The sequence below is a fragment of the Netta rufina genome (assembly GCF_964035555.1).
Source record: "Netta rufina genome assembly, chromosome: 1".
Taxonomy (NCBI): domain Eukaryota; kingdom Metazoa; phylum Chordata; class Aves; order Anseriformes; family Anatidae; genus Netta; species Netta rufina.
Window position 1 is genome coordinate 1904831 of NC_140123.1, and position 21609 is coordinate 1926439.

Below are 21609 nucleotides of genomic sequence, written 5' to 3' on the forward strand. Positions count from 1 at the left end.
CAGATGAAGAACTTCTCCCTTTTTCCAGCCCAGGTGCCCATGACCTCCACCCCAAGCAGTGTGGAGCCAGCAGGACGTCCCAGCTTTGGTGGGATGCTGCTGAGAAGGAAAACCTGGGAGGAATGGGGTGCCAGAGGGACACGGTGTCCCTCCTCTACACGCCCTACATCTTGCCTGCCTCCACACAGGACAATACAGCCCCGTCCTGCAGGCTCCCAAGTCTATTTTTGAGCGAAATGAGTAAGAGTCAATTGTTCTTTTTTTGGTAGAAATGATTCAGGAAGTTTTAAATAGTAAAACTGTCCCTCCTAATCACTATTTCCCTCTTTACTCCTCCTTTAGGATGCCGGACGGTTTGTATACATCTGTTTTGACATCTCTGGCTGAATATTTCCTTTTGGCGAGCTCCTCACACGTCTGTTTCCATCGAGATTCCCATACAAGGAGAGCGGGGAACCCAAATGCCTTCATCCCCCAGAGGCTGCCCAGAGCCCTCCCGCGTGTTGGGATGGGGCTCAGAGGAGCTGGGAGCGCCCCGAGGTCCTGGCCGAGGTGAATCCTTCTCTCTGCTGCTGCCAAGCAGGGGAAATATCTCCCAAATTTGCCAGAGAAAGATCTGAATGAAATAGAGGATCGGTAGCAGAAAGGAGATCTCCAGTATCCTGGGCTCATTTTGGGTGGTGCCTCAGCTGGAGCTGGTGCTGCTGGAGGGGAGGAACCGACCAAAGCTTCTGTGCATGGCCAAACCAGGAGGGAAAATCCCTTCTTGACCCCTCATCTCATGCCCAAAGCTGTTGTGATCATCAGCACACCACCAACTCTCACCAGCCGACCCTTCAAGAGCCCTGGGCCACGTCCATGTCCTCATCTGTCCCATCTGCTCCCTTCTTGTCATCAGCCCCGCTCATTTGGGAGGGAATTGATGAGCTCTGGGGGACTGAGGACTCTAATTTGCTTTATTTCCCTTACCTGGTATCCTCTGGGGCCTCTTCCCACCCTGCCCATGGGACCAGGAGCCCCATATCAGCTCAGCCTGGAGCCATCTGTTTAACCCCAATGATTCTGTTGAAGTCCTGCTTGGTCATGGTTGCCCAAAACTTGGCCCCAAACGTGCCTCATCACCATGAATTTGCCCCATGTTCAGGGCTGGGAGCTTTCCCTGGCTGTGCCCTATTAAGATCTACCCTACCCTTCCTATGGTGGGCTTGGTCCTGGCTGGAAATCCGCATTTTTGGCCAGCCCCTGTGGCTCCCTGTCCTTTAGGAAGCCCCAACAAAAGGAAGGGGAGGTGATATGGAAGTGGTCATCAATGTCTACAAGTACTTGATGGGGTGGGAAGAAAGAAAACAGAGCTGAACTCTTCCAAGTGGTGCCCATGGACAGGGTGGGAGGTGATGGGCACCAGCTGAAGAACACAAAATTCTGTTTAAACCTCAGAAAATGATTTTGTTACTGCGAGGGTGGTCACGATCGCTCACTGAGGTTATGGAGCCTCCAAACCCAAACCCAACTTGATGTGGCCTTGGACTTCCCCATCCAGGTCATGCCCAAGCGTGTGGTGGGACCAGGTGGTCTCCAGAGGCCCCTGCCCACCCCAGCCATCATGGAAGGCAAGGGAGGAGAGGAAATAAAACCTGTCTGCTTGTGTGGGAAGGTGAGGACCTCTCCTTGCCCAGAAGATGGCCAGGAAATTCCTTGAAGTCACATTTTTGTGGTAACTGGGGCATGCCCTGGCTCTGTCTGCTCCTGTGCAAGGTGGAGGGGCAACAACCAGGCACCTTGGCAAACAAGAAAGCAAATTTTCCTTTTATCCTTAATTCCTTCCTTCAGTGGTGGTTTCTAAACCATGTAATTAATGTGTGTGTGCCCTTCTAATTAGCAGCCAGGAATGATGCAGTCCCCCACTGCCTTGGCTTTACAGACAGGAAAATCCCAGCCTGGGCTCTCCTGGCCCCAGGGGTGGTGGTATCCTTCCCACGGACTTGGTTTCGCTTTCTCTCTCTAGGAAGCTGAATAAATGCCAGAAACTTGCTCTGCTTCGCGGGACCTGATCTACAGCTTCAGAGCAGGCTTCAGCTGTCTTCTGGAAGTGTCCTTCTCTGCAACCCTGGAGGCTCAGCTCAGTCCCATCTGACATTCACCTGCTGACACCAGCACAGATGAGCCCCTTCCCTCCAGGAGAGGATCCGTATTTTTCCATGTGCTTTGCCATCCTGGTCACCTTTAATATGTTCTCCAGGCTGTGGAAAACATCAGCTTTGAAGATGTCAAGAGAATTGGGTCCCAGTTCCCATAACCACAGTTCTGGAGAAGACTCACTCAGAACATCTCACACTCATAGAAGATACGAGGTTGATGATGAGGATGAGGATGATCACACAGAATCACAGCATCATCTAGGTTGGAAGAGACCTCCAAGATCACCTAGTCCAACCTCTGACCTAACACTAACAAGTCCTGAATGATGATGAGGATGAGGTTGAGGATTAGGATGAGCTCCTTTAGGCATTTCCTCCCCAGGCTACGGCACCTCCACGGCTGCCGTTATTGCTGTCAGTTTTCCTCCTTGCTTAGACCTGGGTACCCTTGAATCTGGGGACTGGTGGCTTATGTGAGCACAAAGAGCCAACATTAGCTGGTTTAGGGGAAAAAAAAAAATAATAATAAAAAGTGAAATAATGAGATGGTGAGGCACTGCTCGGTTACATGCAGAGTGCAGAGGGATTTGCTGCTTTCTCAGGGCCTTGAGCAGCTCTAATCAGCCTCTCCTTCAGCCCAAACATCCCCATTCCCACCGCTGCCTGGCTCCAGGCTGTGCTTTGCCTCTCTGTCTGCTTTGCTCAGCACCCTGGGGGGCATCGGGCCCCTCTCACCCACTGCAGATAAGCAGAGAAACAGAGGCCACGATGTGACACCGCAGCCCTGCCTTGCCTTGTGCACGGGGGTGAAGGTCCCTCTGCACCCACAGCACCTCCCGGAAAAAAAAAAAAGGGAAAAAAAATGGATAAAACCCATTTACTGCCCCAAATCCTCCTTTTGTGCCACTGTGCTTGTCCAGCCTGCAAAGCCAGCGGGCAGGGATGAGATGTGCTCCCAGTGGATGAGCACAAGGAGCGTGTTTGGAGGGAGATAAGGGCTGGTACAGACATGGGAAACCCACTGAGATAAGGAGCTGGAGGATGGCCATCAGGATGCAAAGCACGAAAATATTTCAGCTGCGACGAGGGCTGAGCGACCCTGGGTTGTGCCAGAGATAGGAGAGCTCTGGAAGCCGCCAGCCTTGGGGGCACGGACGTGCTCTGCCCCTTCTGGGACCAACAAGGTCCCAAATCACATCCCTTCAAATTATTTTGGTCCCTCTCCTGTTCCCCACAGCCCCATGGTTGGCTGCAAGGTCAAGCTCAGGAAGGGTTTTGTGTAGCTTATCCATTCTCCCAGCGCTGAGGCTTGCTTCCAAAGGAGCTCTTAATGCCACGAAGTGTATCAACCAGCAACATCTAAATATTTGGGAACAAGGCCGATTATGCAGAGCTCTGCTGCCTACCTCTGAATTACAGCGATCTCCCACGATCGGCGGTGGTGCCTTGGAAATATTGCATGCACACACACACAAAAAAAAAGTATGAAAAGCCAAATATTTGTCCTTTTGCACTGCCCCATGGAGGGATCCTCCAGCAGAAAGCAGAGCTGTCCTGGCACAAAAAAAATAAGGGGAAGGGGATGGGGAGGATGTGCCCCATGCTCCCACTTTGCAGACTGGGAAGTGCTGATTCCCAAGGTTTTGGCTTTCTGGCCCCTGTGGGGATGTCTAGAAAATGCAGGATAACCCTGGGATTCGAAGAATAAATAGAAATAAATAGAATAAGTAGAAAGAACCTAATGACGGAGTATTTATAAGAAACCCTTGCATTCCCAAAGGGAGTCATGTTTGATTTCGCTGAGTCATTCCCAAAGGGAGTCATGTTTGATTTCGCGGAGTCCTAATAGTGGCTTTTCTAAGAAACTGTGATGCTCGTGAGCACGTGGAAGTGCGTTTCTCTGGGATGAATCGCTCTGAGCCCATGGGTCCTTTTGCTCAGACCGGGAGGAATGGGAGCAGCTCCGAGATGCTCCCACCAGAGAACCCCCCTGTGATAAAACCCTGCAGCTTCTCCAGCTCCACGGGCAATCCTAGGACCTCAGGCCCGTCGCTTTTCCACCTCTCCAGCTTCAATAACCCCATCTGAGGAGCAGAGCCTGGTGAGACGTGGCCCACGAGGTCACCCTGCCCTGGCCTTGGTGTCCTCGTGGCTGCCCAAGCCACCTGGTCCGCAGCCAGCTCGACACTGCCACCAGATCTGAAAACCTCCCCCTTTCATCCTCCTTCCCCTCATGCCCTGGGGGATTTCCATTTTTGCTTTCTCTCTGGCTTGCACCCAAAACCTCAGGCCAAAGAGAGCAATGGCGAGGGGACGGGCTGGTGGCAGGGAAGGATATTTAGGGGAGGATGGAGCCGTCCCCATCCGTAGCCCACCATTCACCCTGGAAGAACAGGGCTGGCTCTGCTCCGGGGATGCCTGCAGCTTCCCCTAATATTTTTTGCACCTAGAGGAGGGTTTTTGGGGTGATGCAAGAGCCAGTGCCTGGGACATTTTTGGGGAAAAAAAGGACTTTAACTTGGCTTAGCGGTGCAAAGCTAAGCCAACCTTCGTAAGTCCTGGATCTAGCCAAAATTTGTAAGTCCTGGCCTGCCAGAATTTGAGGATGTTTCTCCTTAGCCTTGCTCTTTTCTCCTGCAGCAACCCCGGGCACAAGCTCCCGGTGCTGCCGCCGGGCTCGGAGCAGCCAAGCGGTGACGGACGGGGTCAGGGCAAGGCGTTTGTTGCGCTCCAAAAGCCTGCCCCGAGCCTCCAGGGTTCAGGCTGGGAATTTAACAGCCTGGCCCGCGGCCAGCCGCTCCGGGCAAAGCCAGAACAAATATTCCTCTCCGACTAATTAGGCCGGGGCTACGTGTCGGGACAGTCACCGCCTGCCCGGAGGCTGCTGGCTGGAGCGGCGGTCGGGGACGTCGTTCCTGGAGGAGCACGGCCACAGGGCACCATCATCACCACGCAGAGCCACCACGTCATCTCCCCTGGGAAAAACCTAAGCCCCACGCTAGGAATGCCCGTGGAAATGCTTTGAAGCCCCCTTTGTTTCCCCCCAGTCCCGGGTCTTTCTCTCTGTTAGGGTTAGAGGCGAGGTTTTTGGTGGAGCCCCAGCTCAGCCAGGCTTTGCTGCCTCCTCCAGCATTGCCCTGGGGTGATGCTGATGGTGGTGAGATCCCTTTGGCTGGGAGTGGCCAGAATCACGATATACTTGGAAAAAAAAATACATTTTCTGCAACAGCTTTTGCTTTTTGATGATTTCCTCCCGCCCCTTGATAGCCAGAGGTAGAGCGTGTCCATGGGTTTGCTGCAAGATGCTGTGGGCTTGCCCTTGCGCATATCCTCAACATCTGAGAATGCCTTTAAAGCTTTCAGGTCTTGAAATCCTTCTTGAAATAGCCCCAGGTGTGTGCTCCATCCTTGGAGGGGACATCCATATGGCCAACTGACCGTGCTTGGGCATTTCCTGATGGGTTTGAGCTGCCCCGGGCTGAGCCTGGCTGTGGTTAGCAATCAGTGCAGATACACAGGAGGACATTTAGTGATTGCAAAGTATTTGCAGAGAAAAAAAATGTTTTTACTGCAGTGTTTGGCTGCAAAAGGGGAAATTACAGAGAAATGAGGATGCATCTCGAAATTAAATGTCTGGGCTCGAGGATTAAATGTTTGCAGGCGGAGGGGAAGTGAATTTAGGACGTAATGCGAAGAGCTGATTCAAAAAGGTTCCCAGAGCAGCCAGAGCAAAAAGCTGGTGAAAATTGCTGTGAAAGGTGAAAAAACTGCATCCAACAGGCAGATATGGAAGAGGTTGCATTTGGGAAGCAGAATGCAAAAAAAAAAGCAGTTTGTAGGATAGATTTTGGGGAACTACAAACCAAAACCCACAATTAAGAGCCGGTGAGCCCCAAAGGGGGATGGAGATCCCCCCGTAGTTATTTGGCTTTTCAAAGTCCTCCGAGCCCCAGATTGTCACTGCCAAGGGAGGGAGCATGGGTGTGACGGCCGCTGCAGCTCTGGCACACAAAGAAATGCAGCAGCAGCCCTTTTCAGCGCTATTAAAGCACGTCGCTAAAAACCCGAGATTACCTGGGGTCAGGCTGCGCCGTGCAGCGCAAACATTTGCTCTTCCTGGGAAAGGATTGCTTTATTTTTCACGGCTGGCCTCAAGCCCTGCTTTCGTGAGCGCTTTAATCGGCGGGGTAGTGAAGCAACAAAGTCTTTCTCTTGCTTTCTCTTTTTTTTTTTTTTTTTTTCCTACTAAATCAGGTTTCTTACAGTCCTCTAATTGATTCCTCTTCCCACGCAGGGTCGGCATCGAGCGCGCGCCCGCCTCTTGCACAATCCTGCCATTAACTCGCGACCAGAGGGAAACCCACAGAGCCGGCCCGAAGGCCAGGCTGGGGCAGGAGGCATTTCTTGACTGGGTGGCTGAACCAAAATTTGGGAGGAAAAAAAATGATGCCGGTCACAGGGAGGTCAGAGCAAATAGTTTCTGTCTGGCTCTTTAACTCTTTCTTATTTTGGTTTGTTTGAGGAGAGAGAGAGAGAAGAGAAGAGAAGAGAAGAGAAGAGAAGAGAGAGAAGAGAAGAGAAGAGAAGAGAAGAGAAGAGAAGAGAAGAGAAGAGAAGAGAAGAGAAGAGAAGAGAAGAGAAGAGAAGAGAAGAGAAGAGAAGAGAAGAGAAGAGAAGAGAAGAGAAGAGAAGAGAAGAGAAGAGAAGAGAAGAGAAGAGAAGAGAAGAGAAGAGAAGAGAAGAGAAGAGAAGAGAAGAGAAGAGCTTCCAAAAACAACTCCTTTTGAAATAAAATAATTTAATAGCTCCAAAAATTATGATGTTTCCCATTGCTCTGCAGTTGAATTGTTCCCCCCAGGCAATCTCCAGCCCCTAACCTTGGTCCCCGAGCAGCACAGCCACTGTTTGGGGATCCCTTTCTCTCCATCCAGCCCCATTACTCCTCGGGTGTTCGCCCACCCCGACCCAACCTCCTTGCACATCACTGGCCGAGCCTATTCTTTGGGGTCAAGCCAGCTCCAGCTCCGGGCCCCAAAATTTCCAAATTTAATCGGCACCATCACTGGCATCGCTTGGGGTCGAGGTCCCCGAAACAACTCCGTTTTGGGATGCCAGACTATGGGGTGGACGTGGCCACCTGGGTCAAGGCGGTGAGGGAGTAACCCTATGGGATCCGTCACCCCGGGGCAGAAAATGGGTCCTGGGCTGTCAGGAACCTGCACAGAGTTTTCTTATCCCAGGACCTCTGGGATGCTTGGGCTCCTGATCTTTGCCTTGTGGCTGCTGGGGCTTTGTGTGGGTCATGGCCAACGTCTTTGCGTGGACAGGGATTAAATTTCCCAAACCAGGCACCCCATAAGCAGAAATGGGGATCCCCAGAACCCCGTACCCCTCTGAGCTGCCCTGCTGGGCTGGGGAACCCAAAGGGGTGAAGCTCTCTTCCTCCACCTACGGGCCACCTGGAAGAAGAGCAGCCACTGCAAATTCCTTTTTCCAGCACTTTTAGGGGATCCCAGGACATCCCGAGTTGGAAGGGACCTTCAGGGACCATCGGGTCCAACTCCTGGCTCCACACAGGGCCACCCAAAACCAAACCCTATATCTGAGCGTTGTCCAAGTGCTTCTGTGACCATGTCCCTTGGGGTCCTGTCCCAGTGCCTGAGCACCTTTGGGTGCAGACCCTGTCCCTAACACCCCGGGACAAGGAGATTTGGTGCCAGAGGGGCTTGCAGCAATGCGCTGCTCTCCGCGCTGCTCCCGAAACGCAGCGATGGCTTGCAACATCTGGGAAACATTGCCTGCTGGGGTTGATGAATTTCTAGGAAATGATCCCAGAAAGCCTGGATGAGGTTCAGGAGAGCGGGGCATCGACCACAAGCTGGAGCTGGAGCCGCGGCATCGCCCCTATAGATCCATCTGGGGCTGAGCCCCCGGTGCTGGAAGCATCGTCCTCGCTCCCCACCCCAGCTCATCACCCCCAGCTGCAGGGGGGGGGGGTCCCCAAATCCAGACCACCCAGCTGGGAGCCCACAGCTCGTTTGCTAACGAAGAGCAGATGGGGAGGCAGCAGGGGGGGGAGGGGTGCTGCTGTGGGGCTTTAGGGTTTTCCTTGGCAACCCCCCAAGGGATTTTTGGCGGCCGCGGTGCCCTGGAGCGGGTTTGTGACTGGCACCGGGTGGGTTTGGGGAATTTGCAGCTGATGTTGGTGACAGCGTGGTGACAGCAGGGCCTCTCTCCCTGCTGTCCCCATTAATTTTAAGTCCCAGCCCTGTGAGCTAATCCTGGGAGGATGCTGGAGGGGGAGACGTGGGAGCGTGGGCACCGTGCTGAGCTGCGGAGGCTTTTTGGGGCCGGTTTGTGTCATTTAACAACTCCCAGCTGGCTGGCCAGGCTTTCTTGAGCATGGATGGAGAGGAAACAACATTTTGGGTTGCTTTTGATTTGCCACCTGCTCCTCACAGAGGTGGAGGCAAATCCCCATCCACGATGGGGACACACCGAGCTCGTCCCCACTGCAGATCCCAAAAGATCGTCACCTCCATCCTGGCAGCTGGGCTTTATTTGGGCTCCATCATTAGCACGAAATTTGCTGAAAACGGTGCCCCGCTCAGCCCCACGGGCTCTGTCACCCCCCTTGCATCCCCCAACCCCTTGGGGACCCCCTTGTGCCCCGGGTGGGTGCGTGGCCCCCCAGCTCCCCACTGCCACATCCCCACGGTGCCAGCAGAGGACTCTGCTGCAGCAGGGTTTTGCCAAGCGAGGAAAATGGCTCGAGAATTAAAAAACCACCGGGATATTTATTCTGACCATTTTTATTTTATTTTATTTTTATTTTTTTCGTGTCGTCAGCCAACCCCCCTAAAAAAAACAATAAAAGGGTTTTATTGCCCCGCTGTAGGGCTGCAGCCAGCCCACCCTCCCGGGGCAGATTTGGGACCGCAGCAGAGGGCAGGGGCTGCTTGAGGGATCCTCGAGCACATCGTCCTCGGTGGGATGGGGGAAATAAAAGGGATTTGGGGGTTTTAAGCAGGCTGTGGGATGCAGCAGGGTAGGGAGGGAAGAAAATACAGGTGTTGGAGGCTTTGCTCACTCATGTGCACATCCCAGCCTCTCCCTTTCAGCAGGAAAATCCTCCTTTTTTTCCCCTCTTTTCTGGCTTAATCCATATTTTACCAGGCCCTGAATGACTGGCATAGAGCTGTAGATACAGGGGGAAATAGATTGGGAGGAGAGGATTTTTTTTTTCCATTTAATTTCCACTTTTCCCCATTTTTTAGATGGGAGCTTGGAGTGTAATTATTTTCCTTTCCTTCAGGATGCCGCACTACAGAAGGTTTGAGGTGCGGAGAATTCACGTGTGTGAGCCCTAAACTTCCCTCTTTTCTCTATTATTTATTTATTTATTTATTTATTTTAATTTTTACACTCATTATTTCATCATTTCCTTGAGCTCTAAAAGCTGTCAGGCGTGTGAGTGTGAAAACGTCCCGAGATCTCCCTTCATTTTGGAGGAAAAGCAAATGCTCAGTAAAAGCAAAATGCTTTTCTTCAAAAAAAAAAAAAAAAAGAAAAAAAAAAGAGAAAAAAAAAAGAGAAAAAAAAAAAGAAAAAAAAAGAAAAAAAAAAAAGAGAGAGAAAAAAAGAGAGAGAAAAAAAGACAGTTTTATCCCAAAATGACAAATGGGGCAGGGCAAAAGTTTCGGGTTTCAGGAGCTGGTTGTTGCTCTTTTCTCTCAGGGGGGAAGAAAAATGGACAAAAAAGCTGGAAAAAAAAATGCAGTAGAAAAAGGAAAGCTGCACATTGATGTAAATTGGGGGGATTTAGGGGCTGGTCCAGCAAGTCCTTTGCTGAGAAGCAGGAGCTGGTTCAGCTCTGAGCCTGTGTCCTCTGGCAGAGAGCTGAGACCTTGTGGCTCATCGCACTGCTGGAGGATTTGGAGAATTGTAGGTATTTATATATAAAAAATAATAAATAAATAAAGTTATTTCAAGAGAGCCTTTCAGGCTTCCCATTTATTTGCCAGGGTGTCTGCAAATACCGGAGTTAAACCTGTGAGAACCTTAAAATAAACTCCCGACAAAGCCGGCTGTTATTTCAGACACCACCAGTTTGTTTGTTGTTGTTTATTTATTTTTTATTTTTTATTTTTTTATTTTTTTTCCCCAAAGAAAACGGTGCTTTGGGTTTCAGGGAATTTCCGCGCTAACGATGAGTTTGGGAATCTCCCCCTATTGGTCTCAACCCACTGCGGGTCCCCTGGTCGCCTTTGGGACCCCATGCACCACCCTTCCCCGATGGCACGACGAGCGCCGTCCCAAGCCACCGCAGGCATCAGGGCTGTGGGTGTGGATTCTTTGATGTCTAATATAAAGGTTGAGCTGGGTGAGGGCTCCTTTGGCTCTTTCTCCTTCCTTTTTTTTTTTCTTTTTTTTTTTTTTCTTTTTCTTTTTCTTTAAATTAAACTTGTAGGAGCAGAAAACCACCGGGGATTTGTTCCTCTGTTGAATCGGCTGACGGGTTCAGAAACGATTCGGAGGGGAGACGACCAGACTTGTCCCTTAGAAAAAGCCAGCCTTGGAGAGGAAAACCAGAAGTTACACGATCCAGGGCTCCCTGAAACAAGAGAATGTGCCAAGCAGCTCACAGCAAGGCACAGCCCTGCTCTGCTTCCCCAAAAATATTGGGAAGGGCCAGCAGAGCCCCCCAAAAGCCTTATTCCCACCCATGCCATGCGGCGGGGCTCTTGGTTTAGCTCTTCACTTTCTCTTCCTGCTCCCCGTGCCAGGAGGCATTTTGAAAAAGTGGGGGTTTGGGGTTTCTTTTTGTTCCTCTGAAGTCGCTCCGCAGCCTCCGTGCTCCCCATCCGGGGCTGTGATTCTTGCTTAATTCTCATTCCTGGGTTTGGCGACTCGCATGAGTCAGTGCTGGCAGGAGCTGCAGAGAAATTACGGCAGGAAAAGCCTGGGTGTGATGCTGGAAAGCCCACGAGTGAAAGCTGTTCACGTGCAAGCCCTTCATCCTCATGGCATTCACCCTCGGGTGGGACTCCAAAACCCGGGCTGAAAACCAGGAGGGCTTATTTATTATTATTATTATTATTTTTCCCTGTGGTTGTATCTCAGAGACACCGCGGGGGCACCACGTGCAGCAAAAAGGCACAAAATTAATCTCGAGGCTGGAGAAATCGGCCTCGGGATGAGAACGAAGGGATTCAAACCACTCGGATTATCGCAAGGCAGATTTCGAGGTGCTTTGGTAATAAATTTATTTATTTATAATAGATGCATCAAATGCGGCGACTGTCCTAGGAGCCTCGTTGTGTTGGCAGGGAGAGGCACAGCCAGGGCCAGGCTGGGAAGCAAGCAGCAGATAAATAAAATATGTGTTGTTTTTTTTTTTCATGGGGACTGTGGTTAGGCACTGGAAACCCCTCTTTTTTTGGTTTCTGGAGAGGAAAACGAGAAGCCTCTGAGAACGGGACGTTTCGTTCCAGCACGAGCTGTTGGTGGCCCCGCGATGTTGCTGGGTGAAGCAGAAAGAACTTTATGGGGATGGGAAGCTAATTACCTAGACACTCATCATGGCCTTAATCCAGCAACATCTGGTCTCCAACAGGAGCAGCCTAGGAAAAGCTACCCGCCAAGCCCGGGGAGATGTGTGACACAACCAAAAAGTCCAGCTGTCCATGCTACAAAAAACAGGGCTTTTTTTTGGCCCCTATAAAGCCCTGCAGTGGCCCTATATTTCTCTCTGCCCCTGTGTTGTTTTTTTTTTTTGCCAGAACTGGTTGTATTGGGCCCAGGACAGCGTTGACCTCAAGGGACATCAGTTGGGGTCGAGGTTCAAAGAGAAATTTTTGTGTTTTTTTTTTTTGGCACATAGACCACAGGAGCAGTGGGCTCTTGCAGGGCATTTCCTACCCCACCCGACCCCTTCCCAGACCTTTGGGGGATAAATCTGAGGTTTGGGGTCAGCCTGTTGCAGTTATGGGGCAGCACTGGATGGTCCAATGCCCATGGGCACCCTGTAGATCGCTGCAGGACCCCCCTTGGGCTGGGTTAGGGACAGGGCTGAAGCCTCCTTGGTGGCTTTGGAGGTCCAAAGGGACACTTGGGTCACCTGTAGGGATGTGCTTAACGGTACACATCGGAGGAGACGGCAGAAGAGAGCTTGTTGTAGAAATAAATTTATTTACTCTAAGAAATCTGAGATGTCTGGCATGTTACAAAAATAAAAATGTACAGTTATTGTCACAAAACCCGCTTTTTTTTGCTTTTTAGTATAAGTTAGTGCCTCGACAAACAAACAAAAATTATATATATATATATTTAAGTTTCCAGTTGGGACCCCTCCGACTGCTCTCCAGCAGAACAGAGCAGGACGAGGACCACGGAGGGACCCCAAAGCGATGGTCTGAAGCCAAGGTGGGCTCACCGAGGGCCGCAGGGCTGAACTTGGAGCCCGTTTTCTTGAGTGATTCAGAGCACGCAGCTTGGCGTTCACGCTGCTTTTTTGGCAACGGCGGGAGGCCAGGCAAGACCTGGCCTGGAGAAACGTTTGTACCTGCTCGGCGTTTCGGTCGAGTTCACTTCTCCCCGTGATTTGTCTCGCCTCGGTGACCCCCTGCAACCCTCCCCATGAAGCCAGGCTCCCGGCTCTCCTCGAGGAAAAAAAAGTCCTGCCACGGTGCAATGCCTGCCTGAACCCAACCCCTCCTTAAAAGCTCGCTCAGGGATGAGATGAATCACCCTACAAATGCCCTGTTTTTCTTTGCTGATGGTGCTCAGGACTGAGACAGTCCCCTCCCTCGCCTCCTGGGGCCGTGGCATTGCTGGTCAGGACAGGAGCCCTCCAGGGGACCACGACTCCACCGAGCCGGGACCACAGGAACGTCCCAGTTAGCCCCGAACGGTCCCAGTCACCCCAGTTGAACCCGGGCAGTTGTGTCGTGGCACGTCTCTATCTCCCCCAAGCCACTTTATGGGAAGGAGGGACGGGAGAAGCTACGAAAAGCTCGGAGGAACTGCCCTAAACTGGGACCCGAAGTGTTTGCTTAACCCTAAAATAGAGCCAGGGCTGTGTTACTAAATGGGACTCGGCCAGCTCTTTTCATTTTTTGGGGTGAGGAATCAGCATCCTCGTGGCAAAGCTGGGCAAGGAAACCACGGGCCTGGGCTCCCAACTCCCTAACCTAGCAATTAGGGAGGAAGACCACGTGGACCTCCTGGGGAAGCGCTTTGTGCCTGCTTTCTTTGAACTGGCCTAACTTTGGGGTTCAGACAGGACTAGGGTTAAGCTCAGCACCACGTTTATTGGCATAGATCCTGGACACAGGTCTTAGCACCCGAATTATTCCTGAATTTCCAGGGTTTATTCCCGAATTTCCCAGGGAAAGACCACGCTGTCAGTAAGGGATGGGCCGAGCGGCTCCAGAGGGGAACTGGGATTACTGGGATCACAGGGAGCAGCAATGGGGACGTGGCAGCATTTAGCCAAGGGGCTGGGCAACATCTTTCACTGCTTTGCTGGAAACACGAGACCCTATAAGAGGGCTAAAAGCAAGCCATGAGGAGCTCCCCCTAATTTTTAATGATCTGGAGGTGATAATTAAAGGCACCAGCCAAAATCGGCGAGTCCCTGTAAGTTTTTCAAAGGTGGATGTTGTTGGGAAGCACCAGCAGGTCTCTGGTAGGAAGTTGACCCCACTGGAGACCCTCCAGGGGACCCGCTTGCTGGCACCAGTAACCCCAGTTAAATGGAGCACCAGCACCCCAATTAATGGGAAGCGTTTCTCCAGGGATGCAAAGCCGGGGGAGTCCCGTCCCCGCTGCGGGCGGTAATTGCACTTGCCATTTTTATCGACCTGTTTATCAAAACCACAGCTGACGCTCCTCGGCGCCCCAAAGCCTTTCTTCCCTTGCCAAGGCACGGCAAGCCTGATAAACGCCTGCTAATTACAGGCCAGGGAAGCTGGAGGGAGGCAGACGTTTCTTTAGGGGACCTTTTGCACATGGTTCTGCTTGGGAACACGATCCAAGGTATCCACGGCGTGACTTTTCAGCAGATGTTGTGACCGTGACAGAAGGTCACCCAGCCTCACAGTCGGAGAGGTGCCACTCAGTGACGAAGAGGCACAAGCACGGGCTCTGTCCGTACAACCTCAGCAGCACCTTCCCGAAAAAAACACTCCCCAAAACGCCGACGTGCATAGGAGAGCGTTTATCCCAGACCACGCCGAGGTGGGTGCAAACCCCAAAAGCCACGGGCCCTGGAGCATCCTCATCTCCCGTCACACGTGGGACAAACCTGGTGGCCATCGTGCCGTGTCGGGGCAGATCTAGGACTTCACGCCCTTGGCTATGGTGTCCGTGTCGTTGCTGGTTCCCAGGGGACTGTTGGGCATGATTCCCAGGGCCATCTCGTTTTGAGGCTTCCCCGGCATTTTGTGGCCTGCGAACTTCATAAACCTCTGTCCCGCTAAGAAATACAAAATGGGATCCAAGCAGCTGTTGGTGCTGGCCAGGGGCCGCGTCACCTTGTAGGCTAAATTTATGGCGTTCAGGGTCTGGCAGCTCAAGTCCCAGCTCCGGAAGGAGTAGTACAGGGTACGGGTGACGTGGAAAGGGAGAAAGCAAACGATGAAGACCACCAAGACGATGATTATCATCTTGACCGACTTCTTTTTGGATCGGGACAGCCGGGAGATGCCCCACGTGGGCTGCAGGAGCCGCCGGGCCATCAGGCAGTAGCAGACGATGATGATGAGGAAGGGGATGCAGAAGAGGAGCACCAGCATCACCGAGCTGTAAATGACAAACTGGCCAAAGAGGTCCTTGCTGGAGGTGTCGTGGCAGGTGATGGTGTCCCTCCTCACACTGGTGGTGACGAAGAAGAGCACGGGGGACTGGCACACCACCGTCACCACCCAGACGACGACCGAAACCCGCCGGGCGTAGCGGACGTGGCCCCACCGCAGCGACTTGAGAGGGAAGCAGATGCCCAGGAATCGATGGATGCTGATGCAGAGGAGGAAGAGGATGCTGCAGTAGAGGTTGGTGTAAAACAAGAAGCGGACTATCTTACACAAGCCCACGCCGAAGGGCCAGTTGTCCCCCATGGCATAGTAGTACACCAGGAGGGGCAGGGAGACCACGTAGAGCGTGTCGGACACGGCCAGGTTGAACATGTAGGTGGTGGAGGCGTTCCAGGTCTTGATCCTAAAGATGAAGCCGTAGAGGGCCAGCAGGTTGAGGAAGAGCCCCACCACGCACACAATGCCGTAGGAGACGGGCAGCAGGACATACTTAAAGTCCTCGTCAAAGATGCACTTGTAGGTGTCCTCCACGCCGCCCGGCCCCGAGGAGCTGTTGAGGACTCGGGTCCAGGCTGGAGTTGTAAGGTTGGCCATCACCCTGGGGGGGAAAGAAAGGGCTTGTGAGGACACGACAGGGCGAGAAGTCCCCAGGGGAAGGTGAAGCAAGCAAGGAAACCCCAGCGTGGTGGTGCTGTGACATGCACATGCCTTTTTTTTTTTTTTCATTGCCACATTTGCACCTTTTCCCTCTCCTCCCAGCCGCGTTGCCAGCAACTTTTGGCTTTATCCATCCGAAAGTGACCCACGGACATGGCTCATTAGCACAAGTGACAAGGACGTGGGAGGTGGCAGCGCGTGCCTGGTGCCATCACATCCCCCTCAGCGCGTTGGGTGTGGATGCAAGAGAGAGCCCCGAGCAGGGAGGACTGAGGGCTGAGCTGATAAAGGGGGTTCTGGTTATCCTCCTCTTGCAGCTGGAGGGGGAAACCAAAATTGCTCCTTGTCAGCAGCGAGCCCCAGGCAGCCCAGGTCATGCCCTGAGCCTCCCTTCCCACCAGGGTCATGCAGAAATTTGGTCTCCCGTGATGCAGAGCAGCAATAACGCCCCGGCTGTGCTCAGACATCCACACGAGTGATTTCGGCTAAGATCGTGAGAAGTAGGTCCTACCAAAATGTGGGTGGAAAAGGCAAATAATAAAAGGGAACTGTGCTCCTCAGTGAGCAGCCCCTGCGACTGGCAGGGCCCTGGCTGCAGAGGTCCTCAGCACCTTCTGGACTGGCCCTGCCTGGGCTTTGGAGGACAAAGTTGCTTTGTTGTTGATGACGATGGGTTTATAATGCCACGGGTTTTTTAATGCCACGGGTTTTGCTTGTGATGCTGATGGTGGGCATCTCGCTGGGCCTGCTTTCTGGCCCTGAGAGCTGCTCCTCCAGCACCACCACCACCACCACCACCACCACCAGGTCTGCCCATGCTTGCACGAGGTTGGTTTTTGCCCGGGACCGAGCTGCTGAGGAGAGAAACAAGGACCAGAAAGAGCCTCCACAGACATACGGGGTCCGGCCCTGGCTGTGCCAGGAGGCACAAGGGCCCCTTTGTACATCCCACGGCCCCGCCGACACACGATCGCTCGGCCGGCCCGCCAGCCAGGAATCCAATTAAAATGGATTTGCCTCATTTCCCGTCAAACGAGCTGCCCCAAACCTCCGGTGAAACAAAGGGCTGAGGCTGCACCCTGCGGCAGGGGAACGGGGCCACGGGATGAGCCCAGCGTGGAGCTGCTGCATAAAATGAGTTTTGGTGAAGCTGCCTTCAAACTGAGCACCAGGGATGTGTCCCGACCAAATCCCATCAGGATTTTAAGTGAGAGCAGACAAAAAAAGACCAAATGTTGGCTCTACCCAGCTCTAACCCTGCACCACCTCATGTGGGATGGCGTGGACATGTCCTTGTGCACAAATGCTGCCCCGACCCAGAGGTGTCCTGCTCCTGAAAGGTTGGACGTGATGCTTAGGGATGTGGTTTAGTGTCCTGAGCCTCGCAGACCTGCAGCCACCACTGCTGTAAGCCACTCTCCTCGATGTACCAACACGCACATCCTCATTTTTGGGAAAACCAGCAAGCAGGGCTCTGTGGCTGGCTCCAGCAGGGCACCCAGACACAAAGCCCCGCTCACAAAGCAGCCTTGTCCTCGCAGGCATGCTCCCCCTCCTCATCCTTTTTGCAAATACGTTTTTTTTTTCCTTTTCTTTCTTTTCTTTTCTTTTCTCCTCAGTTTTGCCCGGAATCCCTGAAACAAACCCTTTAGTGTCTGCCACCAGCCCCTTGCCCCCATCGCATCCCCGGCTGAGGCGAGGGATGGTGCCAAAACCCGCGGCTGCCCGGGGCACGGTGGCACCAGGGGCAGCCCTCGCCGTGACACCTCAAAGGAACCGAGCTGGAAAAATCCTTCTGATGCCCACATCCCCAAAATCCCCTGTAATAGGATCTGCCATGGCTGGGCAGGGGACACGGAGGTATCCCTATGGGGCAGCAGGAGCGCACGCACCAAGGTCACCCCAGTGGCACTGGCAGAATCGCCAAATCCAGCTTTTAGCCTCATTTTGCAGCCTCCCCATTGCTCCTGACGGCTCCGATGGCCCCGAGGAGAGCGAGTGGGTGTTTTTTCTGCATTTAAGGGACTCGTCAAAACCCCTGCTCTGTACCGGGACCTGCTCGAGAGGCTGGGAAGGGAACAACCCGGTGTCACTCGCTCTCCTCTGGGACCGAGGTCAAAATCCTCCGCAGCCAAAAAACCAGACAGATTGCACGGACACTGCCGAGCCTGTGGGGTCGGGAGGGGTGAGATGGGACTGGGTGAAATCGGAGCCCTGCTGAGCGGTGTGGTTTTCATCTGCCCTATCCATGTGGCTCCTTTTGGCTCCTTTCTCCTCCGGTGAGGAAAGGAGCCAAAAGCCCTCACCATGGTCCCGTGCCTCAGTTTCCCCTCCTGGCCCCTGGAACCAGAAAAAAAGGGGCTTTGGGGAGTTTTGGTTTACTAGATTTATATTTTTTTAAAGTAATAACTTGACCCAAGATGAAAAGGGGAGAATTTGGATAAAATATTAAATGACTTAATAACGACTTAAAAATGACTGACTCGATGTCCCTCTGCTCCCCGGGTGGTACCGACCCCTCCTGCGGGGAGGACGGCCCCGGTTAGGCGAAGCTGAGGGTTATTATTTAGGGAATGAGCAGCACAGCCACTCGTGTGTAATTGAAGCTACCAGGTCAGGCATTTCTCGTGGGTCGGGGGGAAATTTCCTTCTGCCCCAACTCAGGGAATCACCCAGACGTGCAGTAACCCCTGGCAAAACCCAGCGGGAGATAACCAGGGGGGAAGCGATTATCGGGCTCGCCCACAGCACCGGTGGTTGTTACGGGGCCAAAGCAGCACCGAACCTACACAAAACCCTACAGGAGGACAGGGGGAAATCCTACACACGGGCTGCCTCGTGGGTGTAAAAGGGGGTTTGCCCCGCGGCTCGTTCGCTCCCCAGCGGGGGATGCTCAGCGTGAAATGGGGACAAATTTGGGGTATCCCCCTCTCTCGGGCTGAAGGATGGGGTTCCCTCTGCAGGCACACGAATGAGGAAGAGGAACTCAGGAGTGTGCCCGGCTGTGATGAAGCAACCAACTTTCGGAAGTCACGAGCCCTGCATTGGGGTCATGGTCCCACCGCTGGGGGAGGCACAGGAAGGCAGCCCGGTGTGCGGGGCACGATAAGGAAACCGGAACAGAAAGAGAAAGGAGACGTTCACCCCAAAAGCTGCCCCCCAGCACCGGGGCAGGACGGTGGTTTTGGGGTTAGGGGTTCCCAAAGGGGCATCGTGGGGTGGAAGGTGGGGGTCTGGGTGATGCCGGAGTGAGCATCCCCAAAAAAAAGTGCAGGAAGGAGAGGAGGGAGCGCAGAAATCCTACAGCAGAGGGGGCGCGGAGCACCGACAGGAGCTGCCCCAAAAGCTGGGCTCGGGGGGCGTGCCCCCAGCTCACCCCGAACCCCTTGAACCGAGCCGAGACAAACCAAACCGAGCTGAGCCAAACCGAGCCGAACCGCCCTGGCTTTGGGTCAATTTTTCTCTCTTTTTTCTTTTCTTCATTCCTTTTCCTTTTTTCTTTTCCTATTTTTATTTTCCTATTTTCCCATTTTCCTTTTCTTTCCTTTTCTTTCTTTTTTTTTTTTTTTTCCTTTTCCATTCCTTTCTTTTCTTTTTTCTACTTTTTCTATTTTTCTTTCTTCTTTTTATTTTTTTTTCTTTTTCTTTTTTCTTTTTCTCTTTTTTTTTTCTCATTTTCTTTCTTTTTTCTTTCTCATTTTCTTTCTTTTTTCTTTTTCTCTTTTTTCTCATTTTCTTTCTTTTTTCTTTTTTTTTCTCATTTTCTTTCTTTTTCTTTTTTTTTCTCATTTTCTTTCCTTTTCTCTTTTTTTTTCTCATTTTTTTTCCTTTTCTCTTTTTTTTTTCTCATTTTCTTTCCTTTTCTCTTTTTTTTTTTCTCATTTTCTTTCCTTTTCTCTTTTTTTTTCTCATTTTCTTTCCTTTTCTCTTTTTTTTTTCTCATTTTCTTTCCTTTTCTCTTTTTTTTCTCATTTTCTTTCCTTTTCTCTTTTTTTTTCTCATTTTCTTTATTTTTTTTCTTTTTCTTTCTCATTTTCTTTATTTTTTTTCTTTTTCTTTTTCTTTCTCATTTTCTTTTTCTTTTCTTTCCCCCTTTCCTTCCTTTTTTCTCTTTTTCCTTCCCTTCCCTTCCCTTCCCTTCCCTTCCCTTCCCTTCCCTTCCCTTCCCTTCCCTTCCCTTTCCCTTCCTTCCCCCCCTTTCCCCCCCCAGCCCCCAATTTGGGTCACTTTCTCTCCCTTTCCCCTTCCCCAGCTGCGCCCCGCTCCCCAACCCGGCTGCGTGGGGACCCCCCTATCCCCATCCCTCCGACCCTCCCGTGTCCCCCCCGACCCCCCCATGCCCCCCATGTCCCCCATGTCCCCCCGTGTCCCCCTGTCACCTGTCCCCGCTCCGCTCATGCCCGCTCCGTGCTCCCGGGGCCGCCGGGGCCGCGCCGCCGCCTCCCGCAGCCACCGGGCGCGGCGCTGGGCGGGGGGGCGGGGGGGGCGGAGAAGGGATGGGGAGGGAGGGACCCGGGGCTGCACCGCCCCCGGGAGGTGCGAGGGGATCGGGGCTGGGGATGGGAACGGGGCTGGACCCCCCCCGTGTGATGGGAAAGGGGATGGACCCCCCCTTTGGGGATGGGAGAGGGGCTGGGAGTGGGGCTGGACCCTCCTCTGGTGATGGCAGAGAGAATAGGATCAGGGTTGGACCCCCCCCAGTGATGGCAGAGAGAATAGGATCAGGGCTGGACTCCCCCCAGTGATGGCACTACGAATAGGATCAGGGTTGGACCCCCCCCTAATGATGGCAGAGAGAATAGGATCAGGGCTGGACCCCCCCTCTAATGATAAGAGCATAAATGGGATTGCGGCTGGAACCCCCCCCCAGTAATGGGATCATGGTTGGGATAGGGACTGGGACCAGGGCAGGATCCCCACACCTGGTAATGGGACCGTGGATGGCACTGGGGCCAGAACCCCTTAATCTATAGGATCATGGATGGGACTTGGTATGGGATTTGTTCTGGGACCCCCCACACCCAGCAATGGGACCAAGGATGGCCCCGCAGACCCCCCCCTTACACCCTGGGGTGCCCCAGGGCTGGCACCAGGCAGGGCCAGGAGCAGCCACGTGGGGGGAAAAGGGGTCCCAGGAGCACCCCAGGAGGGGAAAAAATGCCAAAAAAAGGCTGGATGAGGCCAGATGGGAGATGGGGGGGGGACCCGAGGTGACAACGGGACTTTGAGGCCACTCGGGCTCTAATTTTAGCAGTGCTGGGGCTCTCAGGAGCTGTTCCCACCGATCAGTCACGAGCTGTCACGACGAAAGGAGATGCTCCGAGCTCCCTGGGGTAGGGGAATTTGTTTTTCAGAAGAGAAATTTTGGGGGGGCCCGGTTCGTCCTGTTGGGAGCACGGCTTTGCAGACCCCACCTCCTCTTCAGCTGAGGGCTCCCCCTTCTCCTTCCAGTCCTTCACGGGTCCTCACGTTGCTTTGGGGTGCCGTGGGTGTGAGTTTGGGGCTCACCACCCCCATATCCTCCTTTATGGACGCGTTTTGGGGTCTGTCCCCAAGGAGCAGGACACAGCCTCCCCAGAAAGCTGCAGGGGATGCCCAAGGCCAAGTCCAACCCTAATTCCCTCGTGGAACCCATTCACTTGGGGTGACAAATCCCCCAAATTTGGGGCGCGGGAGGGTTTTGGGGCTGGGAAATGAGCCTCACCGAGGCGCACGCAGGTGGCCCGGTTGTTTTCCACCGCCGAGCGAGTCCCGGCGCTCCCTCCCGTATTCCCCCATCTGCACCCATGGGTGGAAGCCAGATCCTCCCCCGACAGCTGGATCCCACCCCGGGCGGGCTCCCCGAGCCCCCCAGCACCTTTCCTGGATGCGGCGGGGCTGCCGGTAAAGCCGGGAGCGGAGGAAGGGCACCGCTGCCATTTATTATTCACGAGCCCAAAGTGGCACGACGAGGATATGAGCCCTTGGCACCGAGCGCCTGCCGTGGGGCCCTCCGTGCC

At 53.2% G+C, this 21609-nt stretch overlaps 1 protein-coding gene across 1 annotated transcript; it reads right to left on the reverse strand.

The window, feature by feature from the left end:
- Positions 1-12309: 12309 nt before the first annotated feature.
- Positions 12310-20073, reverse strand: P2RY2 (purinergic receptor P2Y2). The gene is made up of 2 exons (XM_084306108.1): positions 19990-20073; positions 12310-15551 (listed from the first exon to the last, which is right to left on the reverse strand). Exon 2 carries the CDS (start codon positions 15545-15547, stop codon positions 14477-14479), a length of 1071 nt encoding a protein of 356 aa, XP_084162234.1. The 5' UTR covers positions 15548-15551; positions 19990-20073; the 3' UTR covers positions 12310-14476.
- Between the last annotated feature and the right edge of the window lie 1536 nt (positions 20074-21609).